Below are 25,360 nucleotides of genomic sequence, written 5' to 3'. Positions count from 1 at the left end.
CATGGCCTTTGCCTTAATGACCCTATGATGATCCATCATTTGCACTTGCATTGTTGGGGAGTAGAATAACATAGCAGGTTGGTAGATCAAGTACGATCGAAATCATGTGGCTTGGGATGATTGAGAGAGTTGCATGTTTTCGTTCTTTGAAACTATTTTATTTAATATTTTAATTATGTTTGAAATGTTTGAATTATTTACATTTTGGGTTTTGGGCCATTATGGTTCCAAATTGTAGGAGGCCTCGATATTTAATTTATTATGTTTTTAAAAGTTAGTTGACATTTATTTCCGCTGCGTAATTCTGGTAATAGCTTAACCGTTATCACGGTAGCGGTAATACTTTAGTAATTCCTTTATTTTAAGTTGGAAAATGGTTTTATAAAAGCAAGGAATTATTAGGGTGTTACAATTTTTTTTGATTCAAAGTTGATTTTGTCATGTTTTCAGAAAGATCCAGTTTGTAACTATGGGTTCGTTGGCCCATCTAGTTGATTAAAAGTTGATTAAGCAAAGGTTGATTAAGCAAAGGTTTTGAATGGAGAGAACAATGATGAGATTATTTAGTTGATTCAAACTTGATTAAGCAAAGGTTTTGAATGGAGAGAACAATGAGGAGATTATTTATTCATATAGAAAGATCTAGTTTGTAACTATGGGTTCGTTGATGATGCAGGCTGATAACCTACGTCAACAAACACTAAAGCAGATGCATCACATATTAACAACTCGACAATCTGCACGTGCTGTTCTATCTATACATGACTATTTCTCAAGGCTTAGGGCGCTCAATTCTTTGTGGCTTGCTAGGCAGTGTGATTGAGTAGTATCTTCAAGTACCTTTTCTCATACAATAAGTAATAAGTTTGCTGTGACTTGTTATACTGTGTGTAGTTAGTGTCGACAATGAGAACATGTGTTCGTGTTTCCTTGTTCAAGTTGATATTTAAGGTATTGTTAGGTTTATGTTAAAGTAATTAGAGAAGGTTTTTTTTAGGGAGAAGTTCGAGAAAAGTTGGCAAAGTTCATTACCATTTATTGTCTTTGATATTTTCTTGTAGTGAATCTTAGATTATGGATGCTAGTTTTTCATAGGATTGTAACGTAATCATTTTTTATATTTATAATTATATACTATTCAATTTAATTATATATATATATATATATATATTATTGGATACTTTGTGTTTATAAGGATTTTTACGAATTTAATTGCATTTAATAGGAATTAAATATATTTTATTTTTAAATAATTTAATTATTAATTATTTGCGAAAACCAGATTTTATTAAATAAATTCAACGAATTTATTTAATCGGGAATTGTTGGGTCATATTTTGAAAACGAATTTAATTTAATCTAAGCCCAGTCAAATTTCATGATCAAACCCAACAAGGCTTGCAAGGAGTTAATATTAATTAAGCCCGTAAGCAAGCCCAACCTTAAATCCTAAAACCTAGCCCATGAAGGAAGGAAAACTTATAAATACCCCATTCCCTTCATTAAATTCCCACATAATTTTTCAGCAATCTCTCTCTCCCTCTCTCTCCTTCTTTTCGTCCGCCCTTTCCTTCGACCCCAAGGCACAAGCGTGCCTTTGCTCGCCTGCCAGCCCGCGCCTCACGCGCAGTAGCCCACACTCTCTCGTCGCTCGCTCGTCGCGCCCAGCAGCGCGCACTCCCTCGCCTGCTCGCTCGCCCTCGCGCCCAGCAGCAGCGCACCCCTCGCCTGCTCGCTCGCCCTTGCCCTTGCCTCGCGCGCGCAATGCGTGCCGTGCTGTGTTGTTGCTACCGTCGCTGCCCCACACGCAACACATCAATTGTTGCGTGTGTGTGTTGTCGTGTTGAGAATCAAACCGTATACTTTTAACTTTTCAAATTTCAGTTTTTAAATTGTTTTAATTATTTAATTACGATTATTTAATTGTTTGGATTATTTAAATTGCTGGGAACGGTTATGAAGACCGTGTTTTAATATTTCGTATTTGAATTGATGAGATTGATTTTAATTCAAAAGAATTATGATTTTCAGATTTAATGGTTAATTAAAGTGTCAATTTTAAGGTCAAAACATGATTTTATTAATGACCTATTAGTAGGATTTTAATTCCGATTGTTCAAGCGATTGATTCACATAATTTAATGACGACTTAAATTATGGGAATCAACTTAAATTTTCAGATTTATTATAAAGCTTAAAGTGTTGATTTTTAATGATTTGTAAGGTCAAAAGTCAATGTTTTTATGCTAGGACTTGAGTTGACTATTTGAGACTATTGGATACTTTTTTTATGTGATGTATGGAGGTTAATTAGTGGGCGTGGTCTAATTGTATAATATATGTAGCAGGGATATCAGTTATATAACAAAATTCTAGATCAATTGCGGCTCATTTATATATCAAGTGCGGCTCTTTTTTATGCTTGTGCTGCCCATTTTTATGTCAAGTGCGGGCTAATTTCCAAATTTGGCAGCACAAAATTTGTCAAGTGCGGGCTCATTTTCAAAATTGGCGGCACAAACTTTGTCAAGTGCGGGCTCATATTGCAAAATTGGCAGTACCAAATTTGTCAAGTGCGGGCTCATTTTGTAAATTGGCAGCACTTGAAGTATCAAGTGCTGCCAATATTTTGGCAGCACTTGAGAAACATCAAGTGCGGGCAAGCCATGTGCTGCACATGTAAAAGCCCGCACTTAACCCCTTAAAATGAGCCCGCACTTGAGCTTTTTTCTTCTAGTGCAAGGATCTGAAAAAGGTCTATTGGTGGCCAAGAATGAAGAACGACTAACTCCTTTGAATAGTTTTAGCTCGCACTGACTACTCCTATCGGCACTATACTATACCAAAAGAGAAAGATGACGAATGGCTTGAAAGAGACAAGGACTGGAACTCAAACTCGATTGGCTGCCCTGAGATTCGATCGCTTTAGCGACTTCATACCTCTAAACTATTGGGGTGAGGGCTCGTTGAGCAGGATAGGAATAATTTTGGGTGTTCCGGAAGCCTTTGTTGTCTGATCAATCATACTGATAGCTTCAATAGTTCACTGAATTCTATTTTTCGGGTCTTGAGAAGTAAATGCTTTTGCAGGGGAGCTTCGAGCGGGAACTTATTGAAAGGAGTGTTGGCAGATCGACCTAAGGGAACTTCCTCTGACGGGTTGCGCGAAAGGATGATCGCTCAGTGAAAATCTAAGCTTTCTATGTCGGATTTGGGGCCACCAATCAGCTTATGATTTTATTGTTGGAGAAGACCCCAGCATTGGTGACTGAGTGAGAGCTTCTAGAATGCCATTCATTTCGAAATAAGAAACTTTTCCAAATTTTGCATGTCAATTTGGATCATACATCTACTAGAGATGTTATGAAGTGGTTGAATCCGTGGCAAGATGTTTGACTTGTTAGAAGTTTAAGATTGAGCATAGGAGACCTCAGGGAAAGGTCCAACCCTTAGAAATTACGAGTTGGAAATGGGACTGTATCTCAATGGACTTTGTCACTTGCTTACCAAAGTCGAAAAGTGGAAATGATACCATTTGGGTAGTAGTAGATAGGTTGACTAAGTCGGCAGTGTTCATACCAATGAAAGAAACCTAGAAAATGGAACAACTTGCCAAAGCTTACATCAAATATGTAGTGAGATTACATGGAGTTCCTAAGGATATCGTATCAGATAGGGATTTTAGGTTCCTTTCGAATTTCTGGAAGAGTGTACAGAAGAACTTTGGTACAACATTGAAAATGAGTACAACGTTTCATCCAGCCACAGATGGACAAACCGAATGGACGATCCAAACCTTAGAGGATATGATAAGAGCTTGTGTGATCGATTTTCAAGGTGGGTGGGAAGATAGCCTAGATCTAGTTGAGTTTTCATACAATAATAGTTATCATGCCAGTATTGGAATGGCACCATTCGAAGCCTTGTATGGGCCAAAATGCAGAAGTCCCTTATGTTGGAGTGACATCAGTGAAACCGTTGTACTAGGTCCCTAAATGGTAGAGGACACAATGAATCAGTTAGAACTATTCAATCCAAAATCCAAGCCGCGCAAGATCGCCAAAAGAGCTATGCGGACTTGAAACATAGGGATGAAGAGTTCCAAATAGGCGACAAATTGTTTCTTAAGGTTTCACCAATGAAGGGTGTAATGAGATTTGGGAAGAAATGAAAGCTAAGCCCAAAATATATAGGCCCATATGAGATCCTGGAAAGGATATGGAAGGTGGAATATAGATTAGCCTTACCCATGGACTTGCATAGAGTGCACAATGTGTTCCATGTATCTCAGTTGAGAAAGTATGTCCCGGACAAGTCGCATGTACTGCAACCGGAGACCATAGAGTTAGACCAAAGTTTAACATTTGAGGAAAGACCTGTCAAAATCCTTGATAGCAAAGTGCGTAGTACACAGACTAAGGATGTTAGGATTGTTAAAGTGTTATCGTCGAACCAAGAATCTGAGGAAGCTACTTGGGAAGCCGAGGAAGAAATGAGAAAGAAATATCTCAAGCTTTTTCCCGAGGTTAGTTGAGTTACGGGGCCGTAACTCGTTTTCTTTAAGGGGGTAGAGTGTTGTAGAATTTCGCGCTTTTTACCTTATTTACCTAATTTTCCCCTTATGGTATGCTTAATGCAGTGTTTTCAGTGAAGTTTCACTCTATATTGTCTTGTTGAATTACTTAAAGAGTACATCACCTAAAATTTTCTACAAAGAAAACGCACTGAAGTCTCATAAAGTCTCAAGTCTAGATTTTTGAATTATAATTTCCGTGCCCAAGTTTCGGGACGAAACTTCTTTTAAGGAGGGTAGACTGTAATATCTCGTATTTTTTCGTAATTTATAAATATATTTTTATTATATTTATTAGGATTTTTACGAATTCAATTGCATTTAATAGGAATTAAATGTATATTATTTTTAAATAATTTAATTATTAATTATTTGCGAAAACCAGATTTTATTAAATATATTCAACGAATTTATTTAGTCAGTTGTTCGGTCATATTTTGAAAACGAATTTAATTTAATCTAAGCCTAGTCAAATTTCATGATCAAACCCAACAAGGCTTACAAGGAGTTAATATTAATTAAGCCCGTAAGCAAGCCCAACCTTAAATCCTAAAACCTAGCCCATGAAGGAAGGAAAAACTATAAATACCCCATTCCCTTCATTAAATCCCCACTTAATTGTTCAGCTCTTCAATGTCGGCGTGCTTTGTGCGCCACCACAGATTCGCATCATCCGATAAATGCATGGTCGCGGTATCCACCTTTAGATTGTCACTCGGCTGACAAATTCTGAAATACTGCTCCATGTCGAAGAGGAAGTTATCAACTTCCTTTGAATCTCTAGCACCACTGTAGTTTCGAGGCTTCGGAGGTTTGATCTTCATTGCACCACCTCCACTCGAGTCGGTCCTTGCAGCGCGCATCAGTGTCGCGCATTTGTCTTCGGCATCTTCAGCTTGCCCTTTTATAAAACTCAGTTGCTCATGCAATCCTTCTCTTTCTTGCTTGAGCTCGTCGACCGTTTTCTCGAGTCGCTCTATTTCTTTGGCTTGGCCAATCACAATTTCCTCGAGTCGGGTCTAGGTTTCTGACTTGACCTCTAGCCAGGCTAGTCTTTCTTCGATTGATTCCATCTCATGCCTCCTTGGGTCTCTCGATGCCTAGGTTTGAACCTTGGCTCTGATACCAACTGTCACGGTCCGAATGTTTTGACATCGGATCCGTGCGGCGCGTTCTTGCCTATGGGGCGGCAAGGGCGCAAGCCTTGTGCGGAAAGTAAATCTCAGGGCTTTGGGCACGAGCAGGTGTTTGTTTTATAATGGCACTCTTGCCTATTGGCGACAAGAGCGAGGGTCGATCGGGGCGCTTGTGTGCGCACAGCAGGCACAAGCGGGACCGACGACGAGAGTGTATCTGTTTTGCGAGGGACTTTGATGGGTCTTGGAAAGCTTAAAGCATGCGATAGCACAATATCTATAAAGGCTAGCAACAACACATGAATTAAGCAAAGGCAACTTCTGATGAGAGGTATTAGTCCATACCCCTCATAGAGGTTTGTTTTGAATTAGCTAAAACTAGTAAACACTGGAATTACAGTAACAAAATAATTCTCCCTAAAGCCCTAGAAAACTATTAGAAAGATCCTAGAAAGCAATAGAAAGGAGAAATACAAGTAAATTAAGGAAGGCTGGATTCTAACACAATGCCTAAGATCTTATTATGACTTCTGAGGTGCTAATGTGTTGTGGACGCCAAAAAATTATTGTGTTTTCTGTAAGCATAGTTTGTATACTTCTTGATTTTTTATTTTATTTTCAAATTGATACTTGCTTGAGAAATAAGAGGCTTCTTACTTTTGCTACTTATTTTTTTCCTTTTTGGACAAAAAATATGCAATTCATTCAATGAAGCACAAGAAACATATGGTATGGTCTATTTACGCTTTTCCCTTTGAGATTGGACCTTTTGATTGATTCTTAGCTTCCTATGTTCTGCCTGCCTTATTGTTGTGTGGTTACCTAGGGCTAGGGGTTATTATTTTCAAGTCACGTTCTTGGAATTACATTGGTTCGTTTGTATATAACAGATTGAGAGGAAGGTTATTGCTAATGGATGTAAGACAGATGATCATGGAAGTTTGAAGAACGAAGGGGTATGTTTTGATTTTGATAATGTTCAGTTGGAGCAAAATAACACTTCTGATTCTGCTCAAGAGGTTGCCAATAAAAATATAAAATGGGAGAAGGATACTCTAGTCTTGTGATTGTCAGGTGAGCAGAAATTTCCAAACAATCCCCTTCATTGACATATCAAGTGGCATTTTCGTAATTTCAATGAGCAAATATACAATCTAGGAATTGCAATGTACAACATATTTAATATTTTTAAAAAATAAAAATAAAAGAAAATAATTTTAATATAAAAAATATTGTATACCTAAATATGTAGATTGTATATTTTGATAATTTATTCACGAAAATACCCCTTGATATGTTTCCTCGCCAATCAAGGGGATTGACTGGTTGGAGCTCATCAGGTGAGTCGAGTTCACGAAACTAGAATTTGGTTTTTATGCAGTATGAGTTAGAAATTTGCAACTGATGATTCCAATTTCTTCTCTACTCTCTTCGAATTTACAAGAACATAATTTGCACGGCCTTCTTGAAATGTACGGGATGAGATATAGAAGAATGAAAAGACCAACTGCTGAAAATTTGAGCACCAAATGAGCAACTTAAAACTTACTTTACTAGGCTAATCTTTTGATCTTGAAATGGGAACTCTCCAAAACACCTTCCCATTAGTTGCTTGATAACATCTGATAATGATAACTTATACAGTTCTACTCGAGAGTTAGGACAGAAACGCAACTGCGTAGCAGCATTTGAGTATAGACTCTTGTAATTAAGCTCATATGTGCTTTTGTTGATTATTACTCCGTATTAGACACTAATGGGTTGAGACTACAATTCATATAGTGCAAGCTATAATTAGGTTGAAACTCTTTCTGCCCCTATTTAGAGCTATGCTGCGAGAAAAAGCGTGCTAATTTTTAAATAGGAAGGCTCGAAATGGTTGAAGTAATGGGCAAAAAATCATCATTGTATATTCATTGTACAAAGTATTTTTCATGAGATATATAGGAGACATGTACACTTTTTGAACATGTACTACGTATAAGGACAAGGTGGTGGTTTAATTCACAAACTTGATCAAATACTTCGTAACACGAGGAAGCTTTCCGAATACCAGCTAAACTGATTGCATTCATGTATTGCATAAAAGACAATTGCACGTAGAACTCAACTACAGAAATCAATTACACCAATTCATAGATATGAACTCAAAGCCACTGGAACTGTTAAAAGGAGGATTTACAATACAATCCCAGAAAGGTTACAGAAAAACACACCGGATGATCAGATTCCACGATCAAACTCCCAACACAACCAATTACGATTAGCTCTTTCAAGTCATTCATCTACCAAGAGAATGTCGTGCACATATGATTACCAAAACCATCTGAGTAATAGTCGTTGTAATTCAGGCAGGTCCAAAACCGAGGAAGGCCGAACTCCCCGTGCTTAGAAGATTTGAGATAAGATGAATGTAATTCATTTAGATTTGTTTCAAATTTTTTCTTGATCAGAACTGCCTGCATATTAAAATACAGAAGAAATAGGATCAATTGTTTGTTTACTTATTCCACCATCCTTTTAATGTAAAATCTTAAAACACATTCTTAAGCATGAAGTCACACTTAATGATCAATCATCATTATCTTACTCTTGTTGACAAACTAAATGAAAAGGTACTGCTGCAAAAGAAAGTTGGCCAAATCAAACAAGAACACTGAATCAAAACAAGGACAAAAACATGAAACTCCTTTTACATAAAAAGTAAAACTAACAGACAAGAAGAACCACACTAATGATCAGCAACTTCTGTCATGGAAATGGAAGTAATTCTCCTTGAACCTCAAATAAATTATAGGATGAAAATAAATCAAAAGATGAGCTAAAACAGGCAGGGCCACTCTTTAAGTCTTACCTGAGGAATATTGATCTGTGACATATGGTCTATTAAACTCTGGTTGTCAGATTTAAAATCTCCCAGTCCATTGGCAAGGCATGATCGAAAATCAAGGGCACATTGCAAAATTTTCTCAATGTTGTTTGAAATGGATAGAGTTTCATCAGATAGGAAACATCTGAAAAAGGAAAAACCATCTGTCATCCAAAGGCAGCTCACCATATGTACCAAGAGTACCGCAAGAAACTAAAAACGGCAAGCATAAACTTTATAGCAAGACTTTTTGCTTGGAAAGGATAAAGTTAGCAAGAACCTTAAATAAACAACCAGTTCCATCAAACTGAACAGTTCACAATAAAACAAGTAGGTGAATAGCTCCGAAATTGCGGCTTCCATCAATACTTACTGGTTGAAATTTTGTGTTTTCTAAGTAATCATATTCTTTATCAGATAAGCGTCCTCCTTTACTATAGTAACCCCGTCTAGAACATTGTCACATAACCCTCATCCCACGCAGTTAAGTATTAACCATGATTTCAACAGGAGTAGCATTCACAATAATAGTTGTGTCATTACTTTACTCTCTCTATCACTCAATCAAATAGTGGGGGTATCTAGAAAAAAAAACCAATCATAAATCCTTGAATTGTCTAGTATCTTGGTATGTCTAGTAGTAGCTATCACCTTTCTTAAAATAGTACAACTTAGAAAGAAAATCCTTGAATTTATTGGAAGTTAAGTAAAATATTAAAACGTTACTCCTTCACACATGAGCATAGAAAGAGTGGAATACTACTCTTCTCCGATACGAGTATGTAGTTTATGCACCTACTTTTCCTCAATTTTGAATGTTAAATGAGGAGAGTTCAGAGTTCAGACAAACACCAATTGGGGTCTTACTCTAACAGCTCAATTCATCTATACTATTGTATTACTGCTTTCATGTAGTTTTGCTCGACAGTACTATATCAATCCCACAAATACCGTCCACATTGACCTTTCACCAAATTTAGTTCATACAAAATTTGTCCAAGTTTACCTTTTACCTTTTGTGTGATCTGTTAAATTCAAGTACACAGATAAGAATGTAAGGGAAAACATAAGCATATACAGAAAGAGCGAGCCAGTTTTACTCTTTTATAAAGCAACCATTCTGTTGAATTAAGGAAAGGTGGACATTAAAGTTGATGCGGTTCATGACAGATTTAAGTTGAAGGTGTGCAGGTAAGTATAGATGGAATGTCTTTCAAGAAGTGGGTCATCTTCAAAATGGCTAAGTTGGCACAATAAAAGATCAACAGTTATCACATGAATTAAACTACAAGCAAATAATATATGCTTACATGCGCAATGAATCTGTCAGGTAGGCCATATGCACAGATTCTAAATCCATCATATCTTTGACCTGCAGCAAATAAGTCAGAGGTGAGGTAGAGATTATAGACAACCAGAATAATCCATATCCTACAAGAATGGAAAGAGAAAGCCTTGCACTCCCCTCTATTAACTCTCCCATATCAGCCACTTCTCTATCAAACAACTTATAAAGACTGAAACATATAATTATTCTCTTGCTCGTTTTTGTTTTTTGTTTTCAGTTTCCAATTATTTTTGAAAACTATAAACAAATATGGAAACCAGGAAAACCAGTTTCCAGTTGTCAGTTTTCAACTCTACATAACATGCATGTCAAGAATGACCAACTTAAAGTTCATTATATGACAAAATCTTACAATCTACTTCCTCCGTTTTTTATAGTTGACAGTTTGACACAGTTTGACTTTTGACACTTCATATAATCTACCTTGACTATCAATTATGATATATACTTAAGAAAATATAGTCATGTGGAGTCTTGTTATTATCGTATCGTTATATAGATTTATAATATCAACTTTTTATAAATTTTACCCATTGATAATTAAAGATACTAGTGATTGAAATATTGCATTGGCAAACATGATAAAATAAATGTGTCAACTAGAACATGACGGAGGGAGTATATTACATGAATTGTTTTGAAGTTCAAGAATGGCCAAATATTTTTCTTTGTTTTCATTTGGCTGAAATACATAGATTAAAAATGTTCAAGACAGAAAGAGAGAACAAAGAAGAGCAAGTGCTTTTGAGTGCAGTTCTTACGGTCCTGTTATCAGAAATGAAGACATATAAAACTAGTTTAGCATCAACTGTGTCAACCCCCATACTCAAATTCACAACTGGTGTCACTTCCAATATTTTAGATTTTGGAACCACTAAAAACTTTACATGATCACACCGTCAACCCATAATGACCAAGGGAAAACAATGTAGAGAGTTGCTGAAGTAGAATTGATAGATATTTAATGTATTCACCTAAATTCTTGCCTTTCTTTAATTTTCACCCTATATTAATTTCATCGAAAAGAAAGTACGTACGTCGAGTAAATCTGACAAGAATACTTTAATGAATTTCCTCTTCACAGTTCACATATCTGACCTTTTATCTGATGCACTCATGCACCTCACGTGACAATGCAAACAAAGGGAAGAAGGAAAGAACAAGTTTTTTTTTTCTGGCGGATGGGGGTGGGGGTGTCGAGGAATACTGAATAGCTAAAATATATGATACAGTATAAAAGGGAACCAAGAGACATGAGACGTAAACAAAAACACCAGACAGAAACAAGGTATACTTTATAGCACAGACTCAAACCTCATGCTTAAGGGAGAAGCAGAATCTACACCAGGATACATCCGATAACTGTGATAACACATATTGCTGCAACGTAGATACAAAATGATTAACCTGGTGCCTGATACACATCAACAAACTGAATGTCATTAACTCGTGATTATGTGAGTCAATTCATATTGTGCACCACTACCATGACCATCAGTTAAACTTTGAAAATAATTGCAAGTTGAACATGGGAAAAAAAGGGGATACACTCAGGATTATTTCATGGAATTAACTTCCGAGACAGGCCCCAGGTAAGCAACTTCGCATATCTCGTGGGAAATTGTGAAGCTATTTACACAAACAGGGCCGTCTCCGGCAATTTGGAGGCCCTGTGCTAAATACAGATATTGTGCCCCTATAAATTTTTACGGGAAATTATTTAATGTAGAACACATAAATATTATATGAATATTATTTTTTTTATACAAAATATAGAGTCAAATTAATAATATGGTTTAACGTTTTATGTGGGTTGGCTTGAGAAAATGGATGAAAAGGTTTGATGGACATGAAAAAAGTTAAAAAAAAAAAATTAAAAAAAAAAAAAAGAGGCTCTGTGCTCAAAAATCGAATTCTGGTCTTTGGCTAACACACTTATGACTCCTTACCAACTAGGACAAAGGACACATAATGCTTAACAAAGCAGCTGATAATTATATAAGTGGGTTCTTGCGGATTTAACCAATAAAATTTCGTTTTAGGCCCTAAAATTTTGTGGCCCGGTGTTGTAGGTCCAGTTGGACCGCCCTTTAGCCGGCCCTGTACACAAGACGCGTGAAGCTTCGTGTAATTTAACCAACCAAATAACGGTAATTCCTTTTGATTTCAGAGTGCGGTAAGGAAGTTTGGCTTCCATGTATTTATAACTATCAAATTCAAAGCACTAATTTGGAGAACCAAAGCAGGCCACGTAGAGAGCTTTTTAGTTTTTCTAGTAATGCTGTGACCAGAATAACCAGCATTCTGGTAACTGCATAACTCTCAGAGAGAAATCAGACACCAGAGCCCCTGTGTAAACACAGACACGCACTCCAACACACACACAAACATATAAAGCATACTTACAATTGGCATATACGCCATTTAATCCAGTGACAATGGGAAGTCAGGCACTGTGGAGATAAAACTGAGCTATCAACTACTAGTAACTGCACCAAACCAACAGGGGACACCTATATGCAGATACAAAGAAGTGTACTAAATTCAAATTGAACGTACTTCTAAGGCTCCTCCTTTTGATATGATTACTGATTAAAGTAGATGCTAATCAGAAGGGCAACCAAAATAGGCTAAGCAGGAGGAGTTTTCCAGTTTATATCAATTGGATAAGCTACCTCAATTTTACAATGCAGTTAAATTTAGTCCTCGCCAGCTGATGCTGTTCGCCAGTGTCACTGATTAGATGCTTAAAACCCTGCAAAAACAAGGAACGTAGAAGGTTGGTGATGTAATGTAATAAATTAAAGGCCCTGTTTGGCAATTAGCGGTTAGCTGTAGCGGATTGTATTGACTGATTTGACTAGCGGTTTTGTATTAGCTGGTTTAACTTTTGTATTAGCCGGTTGCATAAAAGTGTTCGGTAAATAACGGATTGCAATAGTTGTTTGATTGTGTAAAATGACTAATAAGGACATTAAGTATTTTTCATGAATAAGAATAAATTTGTTATTTGAATTTACAAAATGATATAATGCATATAATTGTATATTATTTTCTTATTTGTTATATTTTTTTCTGTTGAAAATACAATGAAACTTAACAAATAAATAAAAATAAATCCTCAAGAGCCACATGCACAGGGAAATTAGCAATGAATATTGAAACCTCTACTTAAAAAACGCTGGGATGAGCAGCGTCTCCAATTTAGCGGGTTTGGGCGAATCAGCTAACCAAAAACGCTACTTACCAAACAGATGCATTAGCGGATTTCAATGGTCAAATCCTCTAACTTGGCTGAATCCTCTAATTTTAGCTCAAACCACTGAGTGCCAAACGCAGCCAAAATCTTATTGCCAGTAATCAGATCATAAGGCTACGTAACAAGGAAGAACACCAGATAAACGACAACCAAGTATAACAGTGGTCTGCCTTTTAAGCATTTTTAGATTCTTGAATCATGTCCATTACTACACACTTCCTCCCTTCCAATTTAGTTTCCGCAACTATAAGGCCCACAAATGCCTTTATGGATGTTCCAAATTCACTGCAACATACCATTTCCAGTCTTGTGTCAAAAGTATTTGTTGCAACTATATTGGGACGGAGGGAGTATTATTTATAACTATAGGAAAACCAAATAAATGCCCCCAAATACCCAAAAGAATTACCATCATCGGATTTGATAAAAGATGCTTCAGAGGAAAGCAAAAGACTTCACTAGGAAAAAAAATACCGGAAAGAGGAAATAGCCTACTCCTTAATTAGGCTCTTGAGTCTTGCCTTCATGACATGTATGCCCGTATGGTTGAAGTCAACAAATCATTTGAAATCATTACCAAAAAGAAGTTGATATGATCTACCTTGTTTCAATATCATCTAATTTAAACATGCATGCCATATTCTCCAAGAAGCTCAATAAATACCTTCAAGGAACACCACACATCAGCCAAAGACAGAACAGCAAGCTTGAGTTGTACGAGATAAGTGAATATCTCGGCATATATTCTCAATGCATTTGGGGTCAACACGATAGTCACTGGCCAATCGACTCTGTAACCAAGCCCTATAAAATCAAATGAATGGAGCCCTGCAATTTGCATGATTTTTAAGCATTACGGAGACTGAAGAACAAATAGCAGTCAGCCACTGATGGGACATGCAGATCCATTAATGAAAGCACTCAGATGAAGGGATAAGCCCAAAAGATTTTAAAGTAAGAGAATTACCAAGTGCTGTAGTTGAAAAGGGAGTCTTATTCGTATTTTTCACAAAAACATATAAGCGGTCCTTAGTATGATCTCTCTCACATGAAGACCTCTGGATTGATGACTCAAGTAGCCCTTGAATTTCTGGAATTTTCTGATCTGCCTCAGTAAAATACCATTTCTGCTTGATATGGAACACATAATTCTTAAGATGCCAGCACAAAATGAACAACAGTTGGTTAATCAACTTTTACTGCAGATAGAAAAGAAGGATTAAACGTACATGATGCCAGAGAGAGGTAACAAATAAATCTGCCCAATCTGCTATTTCCATAAAATGATACCGCCGCAGAGCATGAAAATGCCCCTTCAGATCAAAACCTCCTTCCAGCAACTTGATACTCAGCCTGCTTACATAGATGTATCTGATATGGTGAAGGAAAAGCGCCACTTGTGTATAAAGATTTCTAAAAATGCAGAATGACCAACACTTCTTATTTATTTCATTATGGTTGTGCAAATGTGTATGCAGTGAGCTCAAGATTATACGGAATCAATAGTTTAGAGATTTAATCAGATGCAGGCGGGATACTTTAAAATGAAAATATACCAATCTTCAATACCAAATTACTTCGTATAAGGGATACTGTAACATAATCTCCTGCATCAGGCATTTGTCAATAATAAAATCAAGTGGCATTTCAAACATAGCCTCTTTGCCATCCTCAGGCTCTCTATTAGTATCATGGTCCCCTCTGGGAGATCCACAGAGCAATACTTGCCAGCGACCCCCTCCACATGGATTTTTCAGATGGGCCTCTAAATTGTTCTTCGGTTTCAAAGAAGACCCAGATTGGTCCATATGATCCTTATCTAATCGGACATCCTCCGCCTTCTGCATCCTTCCAGAGACGTTAACATTCCCAACAGCTGAAGTTTCAGTATCAGTGAAGGGAAAAAGGTCATGCTCATTATGGTGCCTTTGGTCAACAGATATCCTTCTGTTGTACACCTTGAAAGGGTCAGTGGCTGACAAAAAGTCAAATAAAGGGAAACTTTTGCTAACTTTGGACAAGCTCTCTCTGTGTTTGTTTACATCGTGAAGAAAAGCATTTTTTGTCAGCATGGGGTTCATACTGAGAACATTGCTGGAGTATCTAGCATTCCATGACTGAACGAGATACGAACTTGATGAGGAAAATTCATCCCCCTGACCTTCATTACGAATCAATATACTCTCAGGTGCAGATTGCTTACTAATACTTGGCATGATCATATCCTGATCTCTGCCACTAACACGCGAAATTATGTCATCTTTGAAAGTTTGGTTGATGCTTAAAGGATTTTTATTGAGACCCCCTAGAGGCCATCCAAGAAGAGGTACTTCATCGGAATATTGAATTTCAGATATCCAAGGTCTCGACATCTGAACTAGCTCTGTGCATGAAGCATCATGTTTCCTGATGGTACCCTTCTCAGAGCAAGGATCTATGAAGTCATTATGCATAGAGGGTGGTTGTTTAATTAGAGAAACCTCTTCCAAAGGTTTTCCAGAAGAGAGGCTAGAGAAACACAAAGAAGATAAATAATTTGGTTCAGACCATGCCAATCTATCATGAACATCAAGTGACCGTCCAGCATCAATTTGCTCATCCGAATCATTAGTCGATGAACATTCAGAAGGCTCCAGAGCATCCAATGCATAAGAGAAATCCTCTTCCATGCTAGAGACCTCTATATCCCTGCATTGGCAACATCTGAATGTTAAGATAGATCAAGTAGAAAGGCTATTTAGTGATATAACCAACAAAAATTAAGATCCCAATGGTACTATACAAGTAATACAACACCCCAAAAAATGTACTCCCTTCACCCAGAAAAAATAGTCACGTACTATTGTTAGATGTCCAAAAAAAGCTGCCACAAATGCCAAAATAGTAATTGTTGGTGATTGGTTATACCATTATTCCTTTACTAAGTAGGAACATTAGGAAGATTTGTTTGGGGACAATGGTTATAAAGAGTAACTGTGATGTATACTGATTTGGGGAGATTGGGACGATGTGACTCGTTGAAGTTGAACTAGATAATAACTTTTTGTTAGATGCCTCAATAATATGCTGAGAAATATGAAAGATGAGATGCAAGTCAAAAAGAGAAGAAATATACTGATTTAGATCTCTTTTATCAGCAGCTGAAGCGAAATCCAGAGTCTCATCCAAATTAGAAGGATATTGAACATCTATGTTTCCTCCAATATAACTGGTACAAACAGAGGCTGCGTCATACAAAACTGCCTGCAAATATAAATTACCAGAAACTTAACTAAGAATGAATGCGACAACTTCAAGAAACTCATAATGCAAAAACAGGGTGTGCCCTTGTACATCGAAACCTATGTAATGTGACAACTTCAAGAAATTCATAAACTCATAACGCACAACAGGGTGTACATTGAAAACTATGTAACCTTTTCGTAGAAAAATGTGAAGAAATATAATTAAGAAAAATAATTACTAGGTGGATAAAAGGCTACATAATTCAGACAAGTATGTTGGCAATGGAACTCAATGTCTCCTCATCCCCAGATTTCTGTTCACATCTGTTTCTTAATTCCTCAAGCATTCTAGCAACTATGGAAAGGCTATATAAGATTATAGGAGTACGGTGAATAATCAGTGAGCCCTGATAACGGAGATATGCCTTTACAGGGAAGTATGTCAGCTTGGGTGAGAAGTTGCTGAACCAAGGACAAGAAAATTTTATGGCATAATAACCTTTTTGCTTCTAAACTCAGCCACCATAGCCTTTGAAATGCAGGGGTCTGCTTGGCTTTCTTTGGACCACAGTGGAGAGGCTCCTAAATGAATGCTCTTTCTTAATTATTTTATATAGCGCTTGAATTTCTCTAGGAAGGTATCTGGCCCTTCCTCCATGTATTCCTTCTCTTCCTCGAGATTAAACTTGTTCATCTAAGAAGATATATTATATGTAGCGTAAGTAAAGGAATTTGACATACCAAAACAAATTAGTGTTGGTGGGCACCCCACAGCAGCTGGATTTGTAGTGGGTTTATATGGGTGGTGATAATGTTAGCAGTGTTACTTAGGCTGTTTGGTTGTTGTGGTTCCGTAGCTTGTGCTCTTTCCTGTTTACTGCTTTAGTTTATTTACTTAGTTGCCAAACAAATGTTAGCAATGTTGTGGTAGTGTGTGTTTGTTTTAAAATAAATTATTAGTTGATAGGAAGAGAGCCCATTAACATTAACAACCACACTGAAACCACAAAAGATGACTAAGGCTTTGTTCTCTTCACCTTATTCTTATTGCTTATTAGATCATACCAGAAAAACAACACCAGACCAAACCAGACTAGATCAGAAAAGCAAAAAACACTCACAGAAAACATTCAGACCAGACCAGCTCAGACCAGAAAATAGAAAAATCGGACCAGATTAGGCGAAGAGAATAAAGGCTAAATCTCTAGATGAAAGAAAAGGGAAGACATTTGAATTTCAAACAAGGTTACAAGCACCGTGTAAGTAAAAGCTTGATCTAATTACATTTTGCAAGAACCGCAGTAAAACCTCTAAGGTAATATAATGATTAAAAAAAATAGATTAACCTCAAACTAGACCACCCCTTACCCCTCAAATTAAACCCTAATTCATTTCAAGATTAAACAATTACCCCCTCAACATAACAATTAAAATTACAGACTTTATAAGACTAAGATAAATGGGGAGAATTCACAATATCTTTAAAACAAAATAACAAGTTCCTTAACCACCTTATCACCCTCCCATGCGTAAAGGAAATGGTAGTTCACGATTGGCAGAATTCTCATACTAATAGAAAACCACAGCCACAGGAAGAGAATCAAGCATCACGCAACAAAGAACAATACATTATTTTCTTATGCAAACAACTATAAGTCCATGCATGAAAGATCAGAAATGACGCAATGGCACAAGTCAAAAGAAATAACATCACTAAATTCTAATATGTTTTACTCAAGAAAAGTACAGTACATGGATAATTGATGAAAATGGAACTATTTTGCACAGATACATGCCTATATCTAGCAAAGAAGATTACCTGACGATACTTAATGTTTAAAGTGTCCATAAATTTATCAAGTTTTTCATGCATCTTGCAGTAGAAGTTCTTCCTTGAGAGTACAATGGCTTCAATTTCTCCTTTATTGAAACTTAAAGGAAAAACAGAAATTTCACCACTACAGAAGTCACTTGAGCATGGAAGGATATCCTCAAACGTATCTTCTCCAGCATGAACATAATTGCACAGTCGAAGCAATTTCATAACCATTTGCAGTTGCTGGCCTGCTCTCAGCAATGGAATTAAAACATCTCCAAGAAAACAAGGAATAGAAACTCCATCTTGTTCCTGAAAGTATTGCCAAAAGAGCATCAATAGCACAGAACCAGAGTATCCCAATCAGGGACCCAACCATATAGTGTTGGTTTAGTTGAAAAAAACACGTGGGAGAGTTCGGACTTCCTAGGAAGTGGAAGAATGTGGAGCTGTTTGGTTGCTATTTTCCATGATCAGCCAAACAACATTTGCACTTCCTAGGAAATGAAACTACATGGAAAAAATAACTTCCTAGGAAATACAACTTCCCATGTTCAACCAAACGACTACACATTACGATTTCAGAGATTATTACCCTAATAGATGCCAATGGGAAGTCAACAGGGATGCCAGCTTTACCATGTGAATTAGGTGGAGGATCTGCGGAATACTCTACTACAAACTCGCCATATGGGTCACTAATCTTGGCCTCATAAATCCACGATCTGATGAATCTACAGTATGGTTCAAGTGACCGCAGAAAAAGGAACTTAAGAAGACTGCAGTGAGCCGGATCGACAGCCTGTGGGGATCATTATAGTTATTAGAAATGATAGGGCCATAAATTTAGAAATTACAGAAGAAAAAAGAAAATTTAGAAATTACAGAAGAAAAAAGAATGAACTAGCCAGCACGCAGAAAAAAATATATTTAACTGGAGTTAAAGTGAAGAGATGGTGATTCTCAGCCATTTGTTCATCTGTTTTTTCAAGTTGATTGTTGACTAAAATATACAGAGTGTATAACAAAAACACACTTCAAAATATTATTAATATTATGATTTTATTATTATTATTATTATTATTATTATTATTATTAATTATAAATTTATTTATTATAATAATAAGGATATTATTAATATACTACATTATTGTTATTATATTATTATTATTCAAATTATGATTACGGATTATTATTATTATTATTATTATTATTATTATTATTATTATTTTATTTATTATTATTATTATTATTATTTATTATTATTATTATTATTATTAATAATACCCCGTACTACTTATGATTATTAATGATAATTGTCATTACTCCCTCTGTTCTCGAATATTAGTCCCATATGGAATCTTGACACTATTCACAATTGAAGAAAATCTTCTAATTTCTTTCCAATACGTACTTCAAAACATATTCATGTGAGATCTTATTTTGTTCGTCTTAGTGTGTAGTTTAACAATATCAAATTTTTATACTTTTTAACATACATATTTGGAAATATTTACGTTTAAATATTGAGTTGAAACGAGTTGAAAAGTCAAAACATGACTAATATTTAAGAACGGAAGGAGTATTAATTATTTATCATTATTATTAATAATTATTACTATGGAGTATCATTTTTATTAACTAATATTATTTGTGTTGTTATTATTATCATTATTAATAATTAAATTACTATTATTAATTATTAATATTATTAATTATTAATATTATTAATATTATATTATTTTATTATCATTATTATTAATTACTAATTAATATTAATCTTATTTTATTTTATTATTAAAAATAATTATTATTATATTATTATTATTATATTATTATTATTATATTATTATCATTTTATTATCATCATTATTAATTATTATTATTATTATCATCATTATTACTATTATAATAAGTACTTTATTATTATCAAATCAAAAGAACTAAGCCTTACTCAAATGGACAAGGACACTTGTTTTGTAAGCATAACGCACAGCTCAACAAAATTCTGAAAAAGGAATTCTCTAAAACTTGTTCAGATATCTTGCAACTCAAACTAACGGTAGGAACATCTCAAAAGTGTTGATCAAAAGGAAACACATTCAGGAAGTACTGTTTAAAAAAAAAATCTATACCAGAGCAGAGAGACCATAAGAATGCAATGTAGAAACAAGAACTCTTGTGAAAAAATGTCAAACAAGACATCCTGAGTTAATTTTCAGCATCAAAAATTTGCAGAAACCGGAAAAGGGTTAGAACCGGAAATAAAATTGACTTGTCCATTTTAACAAAATATGAGCTCAGTGATGCTAGGCTCTGCCAATTCCAATACCCTAAGAGTCGTCATGAAAAAAAAAAAAGGTAAAAGGAATGCTGATATGAATGATTCCTTGAAATGATCAGGACCAATTCAGGCCCTAACACATCTAGACAGGAATTCAAATATTTCTTTAGGCACAAAGTTAGGAGCACAAGAGGTGTAAATAAGCTGACATGACGAAATGACAGTGGAATTCTTCTCATTTAATTTGGAATTCACGAATCCATACTTTTATATCTTATACTATGAAATGTCATGTGCATGTGCATGTGCATTTCTCCAACCTCCCCTTTTCTCAATCCACACAAATAAAAATTGTCCCCATTACAAGTAGAAAATCAAGGAACATGGAGATAAGATATTCAGGTTTACCTGCAGTTGTTTATAAAGAAAAGTGAGCAACTTCCCTCCCCTAGGGAAGTTATGAACTTCCGCACTTGCTTTGACAATCAGATCCTCAAAGGAACTTACTGAGAAACAGAGAGCCGAATCACTTAAAAGACAAAGATGCCCAAGCACCTGAATTTGAGTTCTCAGTTCATTCGTGTGAAGATAAGTCTCCAGCAAGGTGGCTTCAGAATGTGAGATGCTTGTGAGACTACCTTGTTGTGAAGCCTTGGATACTGACTTGACATCATTGCAATACCGCCTCAAATTCACTGACACATTTAATGTATCTAATGCGCATAAATATCCTTCCAATACTGTTCGAACAGCAACTGCAAATGCCTGATTAACAAGGCTTTGGGGAGGATGCCCCATATCAGTACCAGCTGATCCAGGTTTTGCTAGTCCTATCTCCATCATGCCACTAGCAAAACTTGAATTGGTAAAATAATCTACAAACTTATGAAGAAGTATAACCAGGGAACCAGAAAAGCCAATAGATTTTAGCATCTTTCCCAATGCACATGTGCTTAAAGATCTATTCCAAAGAGTTGGAACTCGATGACCAGATCTGTCAGCAGGATCTGCGCAAAATAACTTTGAGAGCTGCTCAATACTTACAACTGCTGACTGCACACCTTGCAATGCATTCAACACCAGGCGCACCAAGCTTGCCTCCTGACAAACATCACTTTGAATGTAAAGCCAAACATTAACAAAAGTAACCAGATTTTAGAAAAAAGTTGCAGCTTATTAGAATTTAAATTCCAACCCATGTACATTATACAGCACCAAAACATGACTGTTTCAAAGCAATCTAAGATTCTGGCACTCGATTCATCCCGTATTTATCACACCAACTAAACACATGGATACAATCCCCAAACTAAACCACTTTCTCTACATATAATTCAAAATGGTATCCAACTAATCTGTTCTCCGCAAAGGGCCATTGTAAACAAAGTTACTTCAGAACCAAAACTCTGGAAATTTCCAAAAGGAAATAAAAACATTCATTTCCTAACTATATACCATAAAGCCTGCACTTGAAATTGTATAGAACGAAAAAAAATATACTACATTTTATCATTAACATAGCAAAAAAAACGAGCTTGATATCAGGAACAATATATTCGCAAGAAATTCAACAATAGAAAACCTAGAGAGTGGAGAATATCTTACTGAAACGGAGGAAATGTCATAAAGAGAGCCATGGGCAGAAACATGATTTGTGGAGAGAGAAACTGACGCGCCGCTTTCGGAAGGGACAGACTCCCAGGGTTTAGGAGGAAGCCATGGATCTTCTAGCTTCAATTGTCGAAGCAACGATTCTTCAAAATGCAAATCTACTGCCATATTCCACCCAAAAACACGATCAAAGGACTCAAAATTAGGGTTTTGTCACTGTTGCATTCTTCTCAGAATTACACATATTGCAACGACTTAATGAACCAAAAAACTTTCAATTGATTTCAACGGAGAACAGCTTCGACGAACGAAAAACGATTCGGGGGAGAGAGAAATCTGCCGCCAGCAATTTTGTGAAGCTCAGAGTCCCGGAGATATGCGGAAACGGAAAAAGGCGGGGAATAGGGGGAAGAATGGTTTTAAAAGATTTTAGTAAAGCTGATGACTGTAGCGCAAATTTTTAGGTACACTCCCGTGTACCTTAGTACCGGACTACCGGGAGGAAGGTACTCTTGCGAGTTGCAAGTTGCGAGTTAAAATAACTTCATATTCGCTTTATACGAAAGAAATAACATTAGCTTTGTATGTTGTCCAAAAAAAAAAAACATTAGCTTTGTAAAAAGTAACATGAAAATGAAAATAACATATATTTATAGGAAAATAACATAAGTCTATAGTAAAATAACATTGGTTTAAGAGTGTATGTCTCTAAATTTTAAACGGCTTATGTTGTAAATTTACTTCAAATTTGAATCTAATGGACTGAAATATGGTTTAAAAGATAAAAAAAAAATATTAAAGGTTGAAGAGAGAAAAAATTACATATTAAATACTAACCTGATTAAGAAACAAATAACACAAAGTGATACTGACATAACATACACAATAACATAAATAACACAAGATAAATAACTCTATGTATCATCGAATATACAATAAATAACATAAGTACAAGATAAAATAACATATATTATAACATGCGTAATACAAAATTATGAAAATAGATTAGCTTATAAATTGACGGAAATTACGAACTGAATTTTAATTCATGATGCAAATTAAATGTGTCATCATCTTCAAGTTATTCAGAACTACAATTGTACAGTTAAAAAGAAAAAAAAAACTCAAAAAATTAGGGTTTATAAGTCCAAGAAATTTAAAATTATGAACAAAAATTAGGAAGAAACTACATAGTAATTTAGAAATTAGTGTTACTCCCCTTGTACTTTTGAATTCCTTGTTTTATGGATGTTTTTCAGGCTACTTTTATTCCATTTTACTTAAGAAATCTTCAAAAATTGCGAGGAGAAATGTAAATGAAGATAATACTTTGAAGAAATGTTAATGGAGAGGAGAGAGAAAGCTTAAAAATTTCTAAAAATAGCGGTTTGTGACAATCGTGAAGTGAGAAAGTGGAGAGGAGAGAGAAAGCTTTGAAATGGAAATGAAGCATAACTGTAATTTTTCTTCATTTTAAAGCTATTTATACTTATAATTTTAGCAGTTATGCTATGTTACTTTTTTCATTTTGTACGTTACGTCTGTCGTTTCACATGTTATTTTATGTTACTCAGCGTTCTATGTGGCGCGAGTTTTATTTTGTATTCGTTGCGTTTTGACATGGGAGTATCATTTGGACGGTACTCTCGGATGTATAATTCAGTAATTGCGACTGTAGTGTGTAGAGTGGTGAATACGATGATGGTGGACCCACATCAAAGAAAAATTCCGAATTTATCTCATACATTAACGGGAACAAGTAACTTTGTAGCACCCCGACAATTCCCATTTTCTAAAATACCCCTTTTTAAATATAACTGTAGGGAATTATCAAAGTATTATCGCCCGTGTGAAAACGTAACGGCTTATTCAGAATTTTGCAGCGGAAAATATAAAACTAACTTTTAGGTTCATAAATAATCTTCTTACATATTAGGTCCAAAACCAATTAACTGAAATAAGGAAATACGAATAGTACGACAAATTTCAAATTTAAGTCAACAAGCCAAATCACTTAATAAAGAAAATATAACTACAAGCTCTCTAATCCCGATCCCAATGATGCATCATCTTCAAACCTGTAGATGGGCAACGCTTATTGATCCTTAGAGACTGCTCACCAAAGATGGGTCATCACAGGATCAATAAGGCATAGCCATGATCAACACACACAAACAAAGCACGTAATCAGCAAAGCTGAGTACTACATACATAAAACAATAATGATCCTAACATGATACTATTAACGAACAACCCTAACATGATACTAATGAACATAAACAAGGGCAGACAAAACATGATAATTTAACGACCATACTTAACTAGACTAGGCTAGACTGGAATTTTATAACAATAATATTATTTTAGTTGAAATAGACAATGGACCGAGTTTTCTAGCTAGAGGCTTCACTAAGGAAGACGAGGTACGGGCGCGACTCCGTAACCTCAGTGACCTGCGATATCGAGGAACGTTTGAATAAAAATAGGACACGGTGATCAATCCGGTCCGAATTAAAGGCCATGGGCTACCACCATGAACCCCAACTCATGTTTGTCCGTCACTTTAGACGTGCACGGTCTAAAGCTATTGCTACTCAGTTTCACTTTACATGATTTACAAATTGACACCCTGTTATGACTCAACAATCACATAAGGCATACAATCCACATTTATTTACAACTGTTTTTATCTTGGAATTAAGTAAGTGATCACAAAGGCATCAAACAAGACTCATTCCAATTAACTCCAATCCTTCCTTTAATACTGATCAACCATGTATATGGGTATAAGGTTTCAACTTACTAAATGAGGTCCTCGGCCCTCATAAAGTAGTGAAAAGCTAAAAGGGAACAACAATCCACTGATCTGAATTATATACAAAGTAATCTAGTGTTCCCAATCAAACATGTTTGTATCAATCATCTATACTAACATGCTATAATCCTCAAAATGCAATATAGGTTCAATATGTCTAACCAACAGTATTAAACATGCAATATTCAACGTGACTAAATTCATCAACGATATCAACATAACCAAGTTCATCAACAATTCAACATGGTTTCAACAATTAGCACACATTCCAAGCACACAGGTATGTACGTACCTTGTGTAAACAAAATGCGAGACCACTTTAAGAATTCAAAAGTCGCCTACAGAGAATTCTCCACCTAACAACAACCAATATAGACTCATATCAATTCATATTGAATTTTCAGCAACATTAGGGAGCTTCAAAC

The 25,360-nt window shown here is 35.7% G+C and overlaps 1 protein-coding gene across 1 annotated transcript; it reads right to left on the bottom strand.

Annotated features, from left to right (window-relative positions):
* Positions 1-7,588: 7,588 nt before the first annotated feature.
* LOC110803362 (uncharacterized) lies at positions 7,589-22,644 on the bottom strand. Its single transcript, XM_022008871.2, has 14 exons — positions 22,115-22,644; positions 20,918-21,610; positions 18,821-19,027; positions 18,229-18,537; positions 16,301-16,428; positions 14,779-15,873; positions 14,415-14,556; positions 14,153-14,312; positions 13,850-14,013; positions 12,602-12,681; positions 11,241-11,340; positions 9,889-9,950; positions 8,564-8,723; positions 7,589-8,168 (listed from the first exon to the last, which is right to left on the bottom strand). The coding sequence occupies exons 1-14, from the start codon at positions 22,286-22,288 to the stop codon at positions 7,995-7,997; spliced, it is 3,648 nt and encodes a 1,215-aa protein (XP_021864563.1). The 5' UTR covers positions 22,289-22,644; the 3' UTR covers positions 7,589-7,994.
* Positions 22,645-25,360: the final 2,716 nt, after the last annotated feature.

Source organism: Spinacia oleracea, chromosome 5 (assembly GCF_020520425.1).
Source record: "Spinacia oleracea cultivar Varoflay chromosome 5, BTI_SOV_V1, whole genome shotgun sequence".
In the NCBI taxonomy this organism is placed as follows: Eukaryota; Viridiplantae; Streptophyta; class Magnoliopsida; order Caryophyllales; family Amaranthaceae; genus Spinacia; species Spinacia oleracea.
The sequence above is the reverse complement of the archived record's forward strand: the minus strand, read 5'-3'. Positions and strand labels throughout refer to the sequence as shown.

Excerpts from the sequence above, each read along its gene's own strand:
- LOC110803362 (XM_022008871.2), bottom strand. The coding sequence starts at position 22,288 with ATGGCAGTAGATTTGCATTTTGAAGAATCGTTGCTTCGACAATTGAAG. Across the intron at positions 12,682-13,849 it reads ATGTGTGGTGTTCCTTGAAG|GGTTTTAAGCATCTAATCAG; the intron begins GTATTTATTGAG and ends TTGTTTTTGCAG. Across the intron at positions 8,169-8,563 it reads CACAGATCAATATTCCTCAG|GCAGTTCTGATCAAGAAAAA; the intron begins GTAAGACTTAAA and ends TTTAATATGCAG.